The following is a 14488-nucleotide window of genomic DNA, read 5'->3' on the forward strand; positions in this document are numbered from 1 at the left end:
AACAGCTTTATCAGCGGCTGATGTCCAATCACCAGCACACAGCTTTCAAACCTCAGCTGAGTTTTAGCTCTCAGTGGTTAAACGCTGGACTTCATTCACTCAGGTTCTGTCTGTCGGGTCACGTTTACTTCGCTGTTTTATTTACAACTGAGCAAATCGGTTTGGCTGAGGTTAAAGTTACGTTTCATAACTGCATAGTTTCACAGACGTTTAATGGTTCACTGGCACATGTGTTAGACTGAACTATCATCTAAATATCATCTGTTTTTTAATAGTTATTCAACTGTATTCTAAGCACCAGCTGTCTGTTAGAATGTGATTTTTTTTCTCTCTCTGTTGGCAGAGGTATAAAAATGCGCAGGAAAATCTGACATGCATGGCAAACTTCACCGACGATATTTAGGGAGGAATAAACACACATCAAACATAAATGAACCATTTGCCTGTCTCCATAATTGAGAGCATTTTCTCTTCTTATGTCAACACTCTCTCTTTCTCTTTTTTTTTCTTTTTGTTGCTTTTTCGGTCATGTTATGTTTACCTGTCAAAGGCTTGTTACAAACTATGAAACACATTGTGCAGACTTCTGGATGTTAGAAGAAAACTAATACTACTCATGAAGGAGACTAAAGGCAGGAAGGTGTCCTTTAAAACTAAACATGTTAATAGGACCTCCCTGTTTATATCATAGTTTATGATATAGCACGTGTATTTCAGTAATAGCCTGCTGAGGCCACTATACGTGCTGGCCTCATATCAAATGTGAAGGCAGACTGAGTCTATGTTTGACGTTTTTTATATCTAATCTTCCTTTTCAAACATTTAAACAGCAGCGAGTCTGCAGCTGAGGGAATACAAATTCAAATTGTCGGAACAGGTTTGCTCGTTTCTTGGATTCATTTGGTGATTTATTAAATGTATAACTGTGTGGTGGGGCGTGGTCTGCGGTGCCGTGCAGGGAGGGCGGACGCACCTGCACGGCATCCTTAATCACGCCCGCCTAGTTAAAAACACGGGGACTGAGGGGTTTGGGGGTGTTGTGAGATGTAAATAAAGATGACTCTGAACGTTGCTCCGTGGTCCCGCCGTGTCTTATTCACGCCACATTGGTGCCGAAACCCAGGAGGCAGCACGGCGGGTCCATATCGGAGCCAGGGAATGGAGGAGCTGGCCCAGAGGGTGGCCGAAATGGCGGCCGCCCAGCGGGAGCAGGCGGCGGAGGTGCGTCGCCAGCAGGAAGAGCTGCAGGACCAGTCCGAGCGGCACCTGGAAAGGATTGGGGAGCTGGCGGCGCTGCTCTGGGCCTGGGCGCCACCCCCACAGGTGTGTCCCGAGGACAGTGAAGCGGTGGAGGAGCCGCGTGAGGCACCTCAGCAGCCGGAGGTGGCAGACGAGGCGCGCGGGGATCTGCGCCTGCCGGAGGAGGGGGAACAGCCAGGTGAAGGGCTGCTCCTGCCGGGAGTGGTGGATGAGCCGCTCCAACCGGAGGCGGCAGACGAGGTGCGCGAGGGTCTGCGCCGGTTGGAGAAAGAGGAGCTGCACGAGGGGCTGCTCGAGCCGGGAGTGGCGGCGGAGGGAGCAGTAGTGACGGAGGAGTCGCGCTATGGGCTGCTCCAGCAGGGAGCGACAGCGGTGACGGAGGGGCCGCGCAAGGAGCTGGAGGTCCCAGTGCCAGGGGAGCTTGCTCGAGTGGAACTGGCGAGCGAGGCGGGCGCCACGCTTGAGATCGCCGTGCTCGCCAGACCGGTGTTGTGCCAAAAAGTGATTTCCGGTATTTGCCAAAAAGCGATTGCTCATATTTAAAGTGGTATAAGTAACTTGTTGGGCTATAATATGTTAAACATATGTCAAATGCATCCCTTATGGATGACATAAAGTCATCTTGAGCCACAAACAACATTCGTGTAGCAAGATACAAGCCGCAATCAGTTTTTGGCAGCGACTTTTATATAACCTTTATTTATGCAGTAAAAAAAAATCTCATTAACATTAAAAATGTATTTTGTAAGAGTAAGTTGCCCAACAGGACAGCAGAAATGGCAGCAAATATTACAATAGTTCTGTAAAAATATTTTAAGTGGGGATAAAGGACCGGATTGGTTATAATGTAAGTACAAGTTGTAAAGATACTTAAAAAAACAGATAATTTTTTAATTCTTTATGTAACCCCTTTGTATCCCCTGTTCACCGAAGTCTATTTACGAACATACGTAAAGATATTACACATAAAAAATACACAGAAACACTGGAAATCAGTTTTTGGCAGACAATCACTTTTTGGCACAACACCGGCCTCACCACCAGAGGCCTGTACACGCCACACCTCTGCCCAGCCACCTGTGAGCTGGGGCTCACGCTTGTGCCGGTGTTGTGCCAAAAAGTGATTGTCTGCCAAAAACTGATTTCCAGTGTTTCTGTGTATTTTTTATGTGTAATATCTTTACGTATGTTCGTAAATAGACTTCGGTGAACAGGGGATACAAAGGGGTTACATAAAGAATTAAAAAATTATCTGTTTTTTTAAGTATCTTTACAACTTGTACTTACATTATAACCAATCCGGTCCTTTATCCCCACTTAAAATATTTTTACAGAACTATTGTAATATTTGCTGCCATTTCTGCTGTCCTGTTGGGCAACTTACTCTTACAAAATACATTTTTAATGTTAATGAGATTTTTTTTTACTGCATAAATAAAGGTTATATAAAAGTCGCTGCCAAAAACTGATTGCGGCTTGTATCTTGCTACACGAATGTTGTTTGTGGCTCAAGATGACTTTATGTCATCCATAAGGGATGCATTTGACATATGTTTAACATATTATAGCCCAACAAGTTACTTATAGCACTTTAAATATGAGCAATCGCTTTTTGGCAAATACCGGAAATCAGTTTTTGGCAGACAATCACTTTTTGGCACAACACCGGCCGCGCCGGGTGCACCTGTCACGTGTCCGACTTCCGAACCAGCTTTGCCTGCGCCGCTGGATTCGCGGGCGGCCGCCTGAACTCGCACCTCCCCGTCGCTTGGCCGGGGCCTGGGGGTGCCAGCTGTCCGGGCTGATTCCCTCTCCCACTGGCGGTGGGGGAGTAGGTTCGGCCGGATGGCTCCCCGGCCTCAATCGGGCGATGGGGGTATGTGGTGGGGCGTGGTCTGCGGTGCCGTGCAGGGAGGGCAGACGCACCTGCACGGCATCCTTAATCACGCCCGCCTAGTTAAAAACACGGGGACTGAGGGGTTTGGGGGTGTTGTGGTGTGGTGAGATGTAAATAAAGATGACTCTGAACGTTGCTCCGTGGTCCCGCCGTGTCTTATTCACGCCACAAACTGTTATTCTAATCTGCTGCTGAGTCTCTTACACTTTTCTTTATGCTGTATATTTTCACGTCTCTGGAATAGTTGGCAGTTAGATAGTCAGCTGGGAAACTTTGTGTTAACTCATGGAGCTGAGGATATCGTGGATATGCTGACCTCGCTGCGTGGTGTACAGAGCGAGGTCAGCATGATTAATATTCACAATAAAAATATTAGCCGAACATCATGAAGTCTGTATGTGTTTCATAGTGTCGAACAACCTTTGTACAGTTAAAGCCAGCAGTTACTACATGACGGAAACACCAACGTTATCTCTTTTATGCGTTTATTCACAGGTCACGCTGATTACTGAACAAAAACCCAAAGATCAGATGTTAAACAGATTTATTTGCTCTCTCTCCTCCTTAAACATGTTTTTAATGTTAGTTATAATTCAGAATTGGCGACTGAAACACGTAGGACACATAAGAACATCAGGAAATAAAACACCGATAAATATAACCTCAGTAAAAGAAGTCAGCGGGGGTTACTACAGCTGTGTACCGGGGCCTGCGCTTTGTCGGTGGGATTGCTTGCGAGGCGAGCGGGTCTATCCCACGCTTTGCCGTGAGACTGGGACGACATCTCCGAAATCATCGAAACACTTTTGCAAAGAGGCTGTATCTTGACAAACCGACCAGACACATGAAGATTAAACCACTACATTCTCGGCTAAAAAAATATTAAAACGGTATTTGGTAACACACAAACAGGGTTTTTCAAAGCTCAGTTCTGTTAGCTTCCACATGCCGGTTGTTGTGTGCTAGAAACAATGGCCACCAGGCCAAAGCAATGGTTTTGACTCGATCAGCGTTAACCCCGCCCCCTGAGTTTGATGGGTGAGGCTGACAGATAAAATTATTTCATGATGAGAGCCAGGCGCCAAGACTGCCAAAATGAAATAAATAAATATATCATTAAATAATTAATTAAATGTGTCAATAATTAATTAAATGTGTCAATAATTAATTAAATATGTCAATAATTAATTAATTAAATGTGTCAATAATTAATTAAAACGTGAAATACATAAATAATTAATTAAATGTGTCAATAATTAATTAATTACATATATCATAACTATTTATTTAATTAATTAATTCCAATTTTAATTAATTATTGCCACATTTAATTAATTATTTAATGGTGTATTTAATTAATTCATTATGGCAGTCCTGGCGTTCCATATAAAACATCCTGACAACAAAATTGTAAAACCATATCCCAGATTGCAATTTCAGTTTCCAACAATGGCTAGTACTTCAGCTACTTAGTTTTAATATTACTCTTATTTCTCTTTCTGGGTCGCAAAATAAACTTTTAACATATTTTCAGGCGAGAATGTAGCTGTGTAAACTTCAAATAACTTAAGTATGTTGTTTTGCCTTTTTCAGTGTTCTATTTGTTCGTGAGTAAATTGGTTTGGCTGAGATTAAAGTTTTTATCTTAGATTAGATTAGATTAGATTAAATAAAACTTTATTAATCCCTCGGGAGGGTTCCTCCGGGGTTTTCACACAGCTGAATAACAGAGGTGTGGACTCGAGTCACATGACTTGGACTCGAGTCAGACTCGAGTCATTAATTTTATGACTTTAGACTTGACTTGAAAAAATGTTCTAAGACTTGTGACTTGACTTGGACTTTTACACCAATGACTTGGGACTTGAATTGGACTTGAACCGGTTTACTTGAAAAGACTTGATATTTTACCCCAAATATAAAATTTAACATGCATATTATATAGAGATTGAAAATGTGACGTCATTCACGGGTAGAACCGCAAAGGATTCTGGGAACTCGTGGCAAGCGGTACTAGCGCACGCAGGCTTTCAATTGAAATCAGTCACACAGCGATAAAAAGAAACACAAAAATGTCAAGAAGCCGTTGTATTATTAACTGCAATAGCCGGTCGCATGACAGCCACGGGAAGCCGACGGGTAAAGAGATCGGTTGTTATCGGATTACGTCGTTGAAGAGAAATTGTTCGAGCCATGTTTCCGAAGTAACAAAGAGGCGACGGGTGGCCTGGATTGCAGCCATTCAAAGACCAAATATAACGTCCCAGAACCCTCCAGCTCACAGGTTAGTCTGCTCCAAGCATTTACACGAAGGTCAGTGTTTTTTAGTAGTTAATACGTCATTTTTCATAACATAATTGGTGATATAGGTTACAAGCAAGTCTGGCGCTGAACAGAAATGGTCGCGCTATGCTCCTTTCTTTATTGTGCATAAATAGTGAATTGTCCTGACACAATATTGCGTTTCGCTTCTGTTATTATGGTACATTGACAAAAACATATACTTTTATTCACAGGATAAAACAGGTTTGTATCACTAATTGCCCAGTACGATTACAGCATACAGTCTTATTGTCACTGCTACATTTCTGTGATGCTACCAGAAATTATTTCCACTACTAATTAATTACCGTTGAGCTCCAAGGTCCTATTAATAAACGGTTAAGGAATGTGTATTTATGACGACGATTTGTGAGACTGGTAAACTTATGATACGTACGATGGTCTTTCGTTCTACACGGTGCATTTCAAGGTCCTGTACCCATCCGTCGGTAAACTGTACCTGGGCTTGTTGCAGTGACCTGAAGTTACTAAACTTCACGAGTGTATGCACTCACTCCAAGAGCCGTATGATTATAAATATGCATATAAATATGCTACGATGAGATAGCTGACTTCATCTAACTAGCAAATGTTGTCCAGGCTACGTTGGTGATGCAGTTTTTTTTAATATGTATGATATTTTTGTCATGCGATTTTAAAGCTGGTCCTACAACCGCATCCAAGAATAACATGCAGCTTATCTCAGAACTATCGGTGAAAACTATTCTTGGAGCTAGGTTTAATTGAGCTGCATTTTAAAGAGGTGCAATTTCACAATTTGTGTATATTTTCTACGTTCACTATTTTGTCATGTGTTGAGAAAAACACAGATTAAAAAATTACATGGTCTAATATTTACATTTAGCATAACTGCAACATTATTTTTTCGTTGTTTTTTTTTTTTTTAAAGACTCGAAAGGACTTGAAATTCAAAGTTTCAGACTTGTGACTTGACTCGGACTTTTACACCAGTGACTTGAGACTCGACTCTGACTTGCCTGACATTACTTGAGACTTGACTTGAGACTTGAGGATAAAGACTTGAGACTTACTTGAGACTTGCAAAACAATGACTTGGTCCCACCTCTGCTGAATAAACGTCAAACAGAAAACTGATTAAACAGAAGTGTGAGATGGTCGAGAATCTACACCAGCGTCCAGTTATATTTTAGACAGCAAGGAACAGACGGCAGAGGTGACATAATTCTGAAGGCTAGACCGTCCAATTTCACAGTCGCTCATTTCCGGTCTACCTGGCTTTCGGACGACCCGGCCCACTTAGGTTGCGAAGGTGGAAGCAGCCTCTGAATTTGGACACCCCCGGCCTGTTTCCGGCCGGACAATAACAACAGTGACATTTAACTTATTTTATCAAGTAAACACTGTAAAATTCAAATGTTTTGTATGTATATATATACCCGCCCCCCAATGTCTCCCTAATTCTGAGGTCTCAAGGTTGGCAAGTATGTGCCAGGCTTTGGTCCACATCAGTCTAAAATTGTATGTAACCATGAATAACGTGTTGCCATGTCCACCAGGAGAGACTGGACAGTATAGATGTAAAACAAATATGCCAGCAGTTTATCTCAGTTAACGAGAGGAGCAGGCATGTGTTTGGCTCCTTCACATAGTGGACATTGAGTTGTTGTGTGGGGCACCTGTAGTCCATGTCTGTTGCTGTAACAGTAGTTCATGTTTAGAATAAAAAAATCCCAGCTCACTGATTTGACAAGGGCAATAGTGCCTAAAATGCTGCTGAGAGATCTTTTACTTTGCGGTAATCTGTGGTAAAGAGAAACTTGTAAATAACTCATGAAAGAATAAAGTTACGTTGAAACCAAGCACACAATTGTTTTTCTTGTGACATTACCAATGAGTTTGATGTGTCACATGGTCCTCTTCCTATTGAAAAAACAAAAGTTGTATCCAAGATGGCCGACTTCTAAATGGCCACCATGGTCACCACCCATCTTGAGGAGTTTTCCCCCTCACATATACTAATGTGCCACAAACAGGACTTTAATATCACCAACATATATATATATACATATATACACATACATACACACATATATATATATATATAGCAGCTGGATAGCGTAGTGGTTAAACTACACGCCTTTGGAACAGAGGATCGCAAGTTCGATTCCTGCCTGGGGCGTCTGTATCCAGTAAGGGTCCTAAGGCTAGACCCCCTATGCTAAGCAAGCCTACCGCAGACATGAGCGAGACAGATAAATATGAAGGCATGCCGGCTCGGACGTCGCCCGGATCAACAAGGTCCGCGTCAGGTGTTGAGGAACCAGGGCACCCTGACGAAAAGTGGGCTACTGGAACAAGAAGGCATCGGTGGGCAAGGGACGAAAACAGGGCGTTGTTGGAATGCTACTACGCAAGTAACCCCGGCGGAAGGGGCTACATGAAACAGAAGAAGACGGCCGTAGTGATCGATGTAGCGGTTCCGAATGACAGCAATATCAGGAAGAAGGAACACGAGAAGCTGGAGAAATACCAAGGGCTCAGAGAAGAGCTCGAGAGGATGTGGAGGGTGAAGGTAACGGTGGTCCCCGTGGTAATCGGAGCACTAGGTGCGGTGACTCCCAAGCTAGGCGAGTGGCTCCAGCAGATCCCGGGAAAAACATCGGAGATCTCTGTCCAGAAGAGCGCAGTCCTGGGAACAGCTAAGATACTGCGCAGGACCCTCAAGCTCCCAGGCCTCTGGTAGAGGACCCGAGCTTGAAGGATAAACCGCCCGCAGGGGCGTGCTGGGTGTTTTATATATATATGTGTGTGTGTGTGTGTTAAGTTAAGTTTGCACGTAAAGAAGAAAACAGTACCAGATTTCTAGTTTTTGATCAAATGTATATAAACTATACAAAAATTAAAATAATTGGGATTTAGAATAAATCTGTTTATTTAGAAACATATCTGTGACCAGGTTCGCACAAAATGTTGAGACAGGACCACTGGCTAAGGAGGAGATGGGGTATATTAAACCCCGATTATTTTGTCCCCGTGATAGAACAGAGAAAACTGACTCATAGTGTGTTAAAACATTTATATTTCTTTTTATTCAATCATCTTGCGGAAGCGAGAGACCCCTGCACAGCCCAAACGTCAGTTGCAGGATCTCTAACATTTTTAGCTCAACATGTGTCTTATATGGTGTTATTTCTGTACTTCAGACGTCACACACGTCACTCACAGTTTCAAACATTGCTTATATGGCAAAGTTCCTCTTTTCTGTGTCTTATCTATTAATTTGCCTGTGCACTAAAACTTCCTGTTTTTCAGTCTGGCTGAGCACTTAGTTTGTGAGTCAAAAGTGGCCTTGCTCTACAAGCCTTCATTATTAAAGTACATAAAACAATCTAATGAGCAGATACACATTAAAAATATCTCTCTATTTCTTAACAGGTACATACACAGACATATCTTCAGACATATCTTCATATAATGATTGTAGGCAGTGTTGGGGAGTAACGGAATACATGTACCGCCGTTACGTAAAGCAGTGGCTAATGCCATATTTGGAGAGGCCAAATCAAAAATTTATTTGATTTCATTGAGTTGATCCAACCCATGCAAATCACATTAGACCAACAAAAGTACTTAATACTAATAGGGGGACATTTATTAACGTGGAAATCCTTTCCATGATTATTTTAGGTTCGTTTAAAGAGGTTTTTTTTTTTCGAATGTTCAACAAACTCAGAGTCTGGTTAACATAATTTAATGGATTTAGAACATCACTCCATCCATCCTTTAACGTTTGTCCTTATAGGTGTCGCAGGGCAGCAGGAGTCTATTCAAGCTGTCATCAGGCGAGAGGTGGCGCACACCCTGGACAGGTTGCCAGTCTATTTACAGACAACATTTCACTCTCACATTCACATCTATGGGTAATTTAGAATCATTAACCTAACCCCACATATTGTGTGTACCCAGAGAGGCACACAGTGCGAAATTGCTAACTCCACACAGAAAGATCCTGACCAGTTGATGGATTTGCAGGAGCTTCTTGCTTTTGTGGCAACAGTGCTAACACCCATCGAGCTGTCACTCCAGACATAAAGTAGTATGACAGCTACAAGGTTTGATACTGAATTTTCTTAATGTTTTTGTCCTTGATAGGTTAAGCCACAATAAATAGCAATAGCATATACATGGTGTCTTTAAGCTTTTCGTCCTCTTATAACCCCAGTGATTTTCCTGCGGTTTGCAATCTTGTGTGATCTTGTGAATTTAACAAGGCAGGTAACCAACGACTCTCACTAGATTGTATCACGTCATCTCAACAAGAATAAATGTAGCAATTTTTAAGTTGCTGAATTTCATGCAGATCGTACATGCTTTAATTACATTAACCATAGAAATATAAAATATTTTTCTTCAAAATTACATGTTAGTCTTGTAAATGTAACAACCACCCAATTTCACTCTTTTGAGGCCATGATTAGTAGTTTCACCAAAATTTAGCTTCTAGCTCATATTCAGACCACAGGTTTGGTTTCTGATTGTAAGACTTGGAGTGGGTGTAAAAATTGACTTAGTTATTAGAGCTTCTACATGTTTTCAGCCCTAAATATTTTATATTTTTATGAATTTATCAAAAAAAGAAATTAGATGTGATGCACTGATTGATTGTTTAATAATGGCAGTTATGTATTAATGGCGAAGCTTTACAGTAAACCTTCACAGGCATTACAGTAAACTGTCAAGAGGGAATGAATGCATCACTCTCGCATTTTTCAAACTGAACTTCATTAAAAATACCTTCTTTGTTTGAAACTTGTTTAACTAGAATGAGGAACAGAAACATTTCACCCCTCCCTTATTCAACCTCTGAATTGTTCTATTTTTCAAGGCACTGAGAGGATTTACTGACACTATGTCACAGTTCAGTGTGCAATCACAGTTATTGAAGTATCTCCATGAGACTATATTTTTTCCATTAATCGCCTTTTTTAAATAAATAGTTTTGGTGTTATATGCAGCTTTTGATTTTCAGCCCTATTACCACTTACACAAGAAACAAAACGGTCCACATTTCATATATCAGTACTCGTCATCACAGTTTAATGTGATGACCAGTTCTGATACATAAATTCAACAGTTTGTGTGCCCAACAGTTATACAGTGACATGTTGTGGGTTTGCATGGATTTACAGCAAAACATATCTTCTGGGTGTACTGCAGCCTGCAGCATGAGGTGTTGCTCATTGTTTTGTGTAGTTACAATGTCAGTTAACAAGTTCGACCGGTGACAAACAGAAGCAAAGCCAAAGTGCAGCAAGAGAGCAGGTGGAGAAACACACGGCAAGGACATCGTGAGGTCCCGGTGACAACTGTGATTTCTTTTTAACAACATGGACGGTCAGTCAAGCTTACTTTATATCAAATACAATTAAAGGGAACACATATGTGTTTAAAGGAAATGTTTTGTTTTGACAAACACAATTATTAGCTTATGATTAATTGGAAATGAATCAATTCATTGCTCCAAATATTAGAGAGGGGAAGCCTTCCCATCAGGATCACCAGGATATTTCTGAAGTGGTCTGAAGGTCGTTTTGGTCTGCTGTGAACAGTCGGTGTGATGTGATATAGAAACCACATATGTGTACTTTCTCATTCTCTGTTCAGCCTCCATGATGCACAAGGGTGCATGACAAATACCCAGTAACTCATGTCATGTAGCCTTTCTTTCTCTTTATGGTAACACACATTATGCTTATAATTGTGCTAATTGTGCAGTTATGGTTACAGGTTCTCTCCTTGTTTCTACACTTTATTTTAATTATATATAATCTGATGGTAATAAAATTGTTGTGAATTATTTTGGTCACACTTAAGCCTGAATCTGACATTGTGGCAGCCCTAAACAGCAGGTATAATTCATCTTCAGAATCAGCAAACTGGTGATTTGGAGTAGCTAATCTGACAAAGCTGTGATAGAAAATTTACCAAACCGTCAAGTTTGTTTAATGGACTCAGACATGATCTGGAACCCCTGACATTAAAGTACTCAAAATAGAAGAGGCAACAAAATTTCTTCCATCTCTTCAGTTTTTGATCTTGGGGTCTTTTCAGCATAGTGTGGCTTCTGTAACAGCAGTTTCACAGCCCGTAAAGTGGAGTTTGAAGCTAATATGGCTGAAGAACGGAGAAAACAAAAGGTGACTTGTGACCCTGATCTGTGTGTTTACATTAAAAAGCTTTAGAAAAGTAAATGTCTTGTTATTACACTCAGATTAAATTGTTATCATTTCAGGAACACAGCAAACACAGTTTTCACCGTAACTTATTACTGCTTGTTACTATGGCAATAACTCATTACTGTTTAGTGATGGACCTACACAAATTCAGCTGCATGCACTTTGACCATATGTGACACAGACACAGACACTCTGCAAATCAACTGTTAACACCATCAATCGCAAAATACAGACATAATGTTTTGTCAGTCAGGCATTTCCAGTTCAATCCTCGAACTGATGTACTTGTCTGTACTTGAATGTTACTGGATGTGATGTCATACATCTGAGGTTCTCAGTTGTTGAAGCCTGTTGCTATTGTAACAATTTTGTAACACTGTGTACTACATTTAACTTACACACGCATGATCTATGTTCATTAGTTTGTTCTTATTGCACCCTCCTGCTTCAGTATGTCTTACAGTTGCAGTTGACCCCACTCCTCATCAGTAATATTCAGTATTGATCTTGGTCTCTAATTTCAAATCCCATCTTAAAACACATCTCTTTAAACTACCAAACTCTGATCATTATCTGTCTGTCACACAAATTTCCCATTGTCTTATTTTAGATGATGCAAAGTGATTTGAAAAGTGCCTGAAATAAAATGCATTACTATTACTATTGGTTTTTATTATTATTATTATTATTAGTGGAAGCATTAGTATTACTATTAGTAGTAATTTGATTTACACATACAAAATTAATACATTTCCCATCATCTCATCACTTATTTCAGATCAGTAAGCTAGGTATAAGGGGTGAATATCATGAGCACACATCCTCTAAATATCCATTTAGCAGGAAATTTCATAGAAAATACATTTACTTAAGCAAAAACATAAAATAAAACATAACCAGCAAATTCAGCAGCAAACCAATAAGACATTTTGAAATTGACTTCTACATCTCTTCATTTACACAAGTGTTTCTTGTCTTCCAGCACTGACTTCAAAGAGGATTGTTCTACTCGGAAAAACTGGGGCTGGGAAAAGCAGCCTGGCCAACACCATACTGGGAGAGAATGTCTTCAACGTATGCCATTCACCCGTTTCTGAAATTAGTCTGCCCCGTTTAGTAATTAGGTCTGTAAATGGAAATAACATCAGTTTTATTGACACTCGTAGTATTTTTGACACAGGCATGTCTGAGCAATTACTCAGGGATGAGATAGTGAGGTGCATGACAGAGTGCGCTCCCGGACCTCATGCTTTTCTCATCGTCCTGAAAGTGGAGAAATTTACACAGCAGGAGCAAGATGTAATCAAAAGAATATGTCAAGATTTCTCTGAAGATGCTATGAAATACGCTGCCGTTGTCTTCACTCATGGCGACCAGCTCCCAGAGGGAACGAGAATCGAGGAATTCATCAGTCATAACAAAGAGCTCAGCAATCTGGTGGAGAAGTGTGGAGGCAGATGCCATGTTGTTGATAATAAATACTGGAAAGACAACAAAGAAGATGACTACAGGAGCAATCGGTTCCAAGTAGCAGAGATACTCAGGACAATAGACAAGATAAGTGAGGCAAACAATGGAAGCTGCTACACCAATAAGATGCTACAGACGATAGAAAGTGAACTACAGAAAGAGGAAGAGCTTATTAGACAGTCATCAGCAAACATGTCGGTTGAACAGATTGCAATTGAAGCCAAAAAGGGTGTGATGAACAAGCTGCTGATTATATTTGCAGGTACAGCAACAGGCGTATTGGTTGGAGCCTTTCTTGGTGTGGCAAAGATGGTCACATCAACTTTTTTGAATCTGCAGGTGCAGACAGATGCAACAGTATCACTAGCTGCTATACAGAAAGGGTTAGAGGGAGGTCGGTTAGGATATGCTGCAGCTGAACAATCAGAAAGTGCATCAGAAGCCTTTCAGAAAGCTGCTAAAGCTGTCCTGGAACACACTGTTAAATAATTGTTAGGATCATGACAACGACAGAGAGTGGAAAGCAAAGTAAACAGAGAAAGGAGTGTTGTTTTCTTATGACTTGTGTAATTACGTTATCAGTAGAGATAGTGGCAGTAGAGGAACTGTTTAGGTATTTAGTCAAGGAAAAGTAGCATTTGCTAAACACTTACACTACTTTGTTCCAGTTAAATATTAGCAAGTACAGGTACTTTTCAAGAATAATTTTCTTTATACAATTGGTTATAGATGCTGATGCATTTTGTTTTTACAATCTATCAAAGTACATCAATAAACACAGATGTAAAACAATATATTTGTAAAACATTATATTTGTTGGTATTCACTTCTTAATCATTTCTGTCAGCTGTAAGCAGAATAATAAATTACTATGAATTTGAAAAAATATTTTAAGCAACTTATAAATAAACACACATTTTAAGACCTTCAGGAGTGAACTTGTGTAAATGCTTTGATTTAAACTTGATTATGTCATACTACAATTCAATGAAACAGGTACATATTAAATGGAAATGTATATATCTGAATTTATTTCTTTTCTTTTCTTCCAGCAATAAAAAAAAAACTATTGATGAATCTCTGTAGTTTCTTAGGGTGAACAATATTATATCGACCTGGGAGCTGGTTATAATATACCGTGATTTGGTATTTATAGTATTTGCTATTTTAATAAAATGTATTACATTGTCTCTCCTAAAGATTGGTATGTTTTTTAAATAACTCCTTTTACAAGCTTTTAAGATGTCTCCACTGTTTGTTTATGAAAGACAGACGGTCCAACTTTCCATTATTATTATGAGAAACCCCAGTATACTAGAAA

The 14488-nt window shown here is 40.3% G+C and overlaps 1 protein-coding gene across 1 annotated transcript; it reads left to right on the forward strand.

Annotated features, from left to right (window-relative positions):
- Positions 1-10644: 10644 nt before the first annotated feature.
- Positions 10645-14244, forward strand: LOC113012970 (GTPase IMAP family member 9-like). Its single transcript, XM_026153452.2, has 2 exons — positions 10645-10855; positions 12680-14244. Exons 1-2 carry the CDS (start codon positions 10849-10851, stop codon positions 13654-13656), a joined length of 984 nt encoding a protein of 327 aa, XP_026009237.2. The 5' UTR covers positions 10645-10848; the 3' UTR covers positions 13657-14244.
- The last annotated feature ends 244 nt before the right edge of the window (positions 14245-14488 follow it).

This window comes from Astatotilapia calliptera, chromosome 3, assembly GCF_964374335.1.
Source record: "Astatotilapia calliptera chromosome 3, fAstCal68.1, whole genome shotgun sequence".
Classification (NCBI taxonomy): Eukaryota; Metazoa; Chordata; class Actinopteri; order Cichliformes; family Cichlidae; genus Astatotilapia; species Astatotilapia calliptera.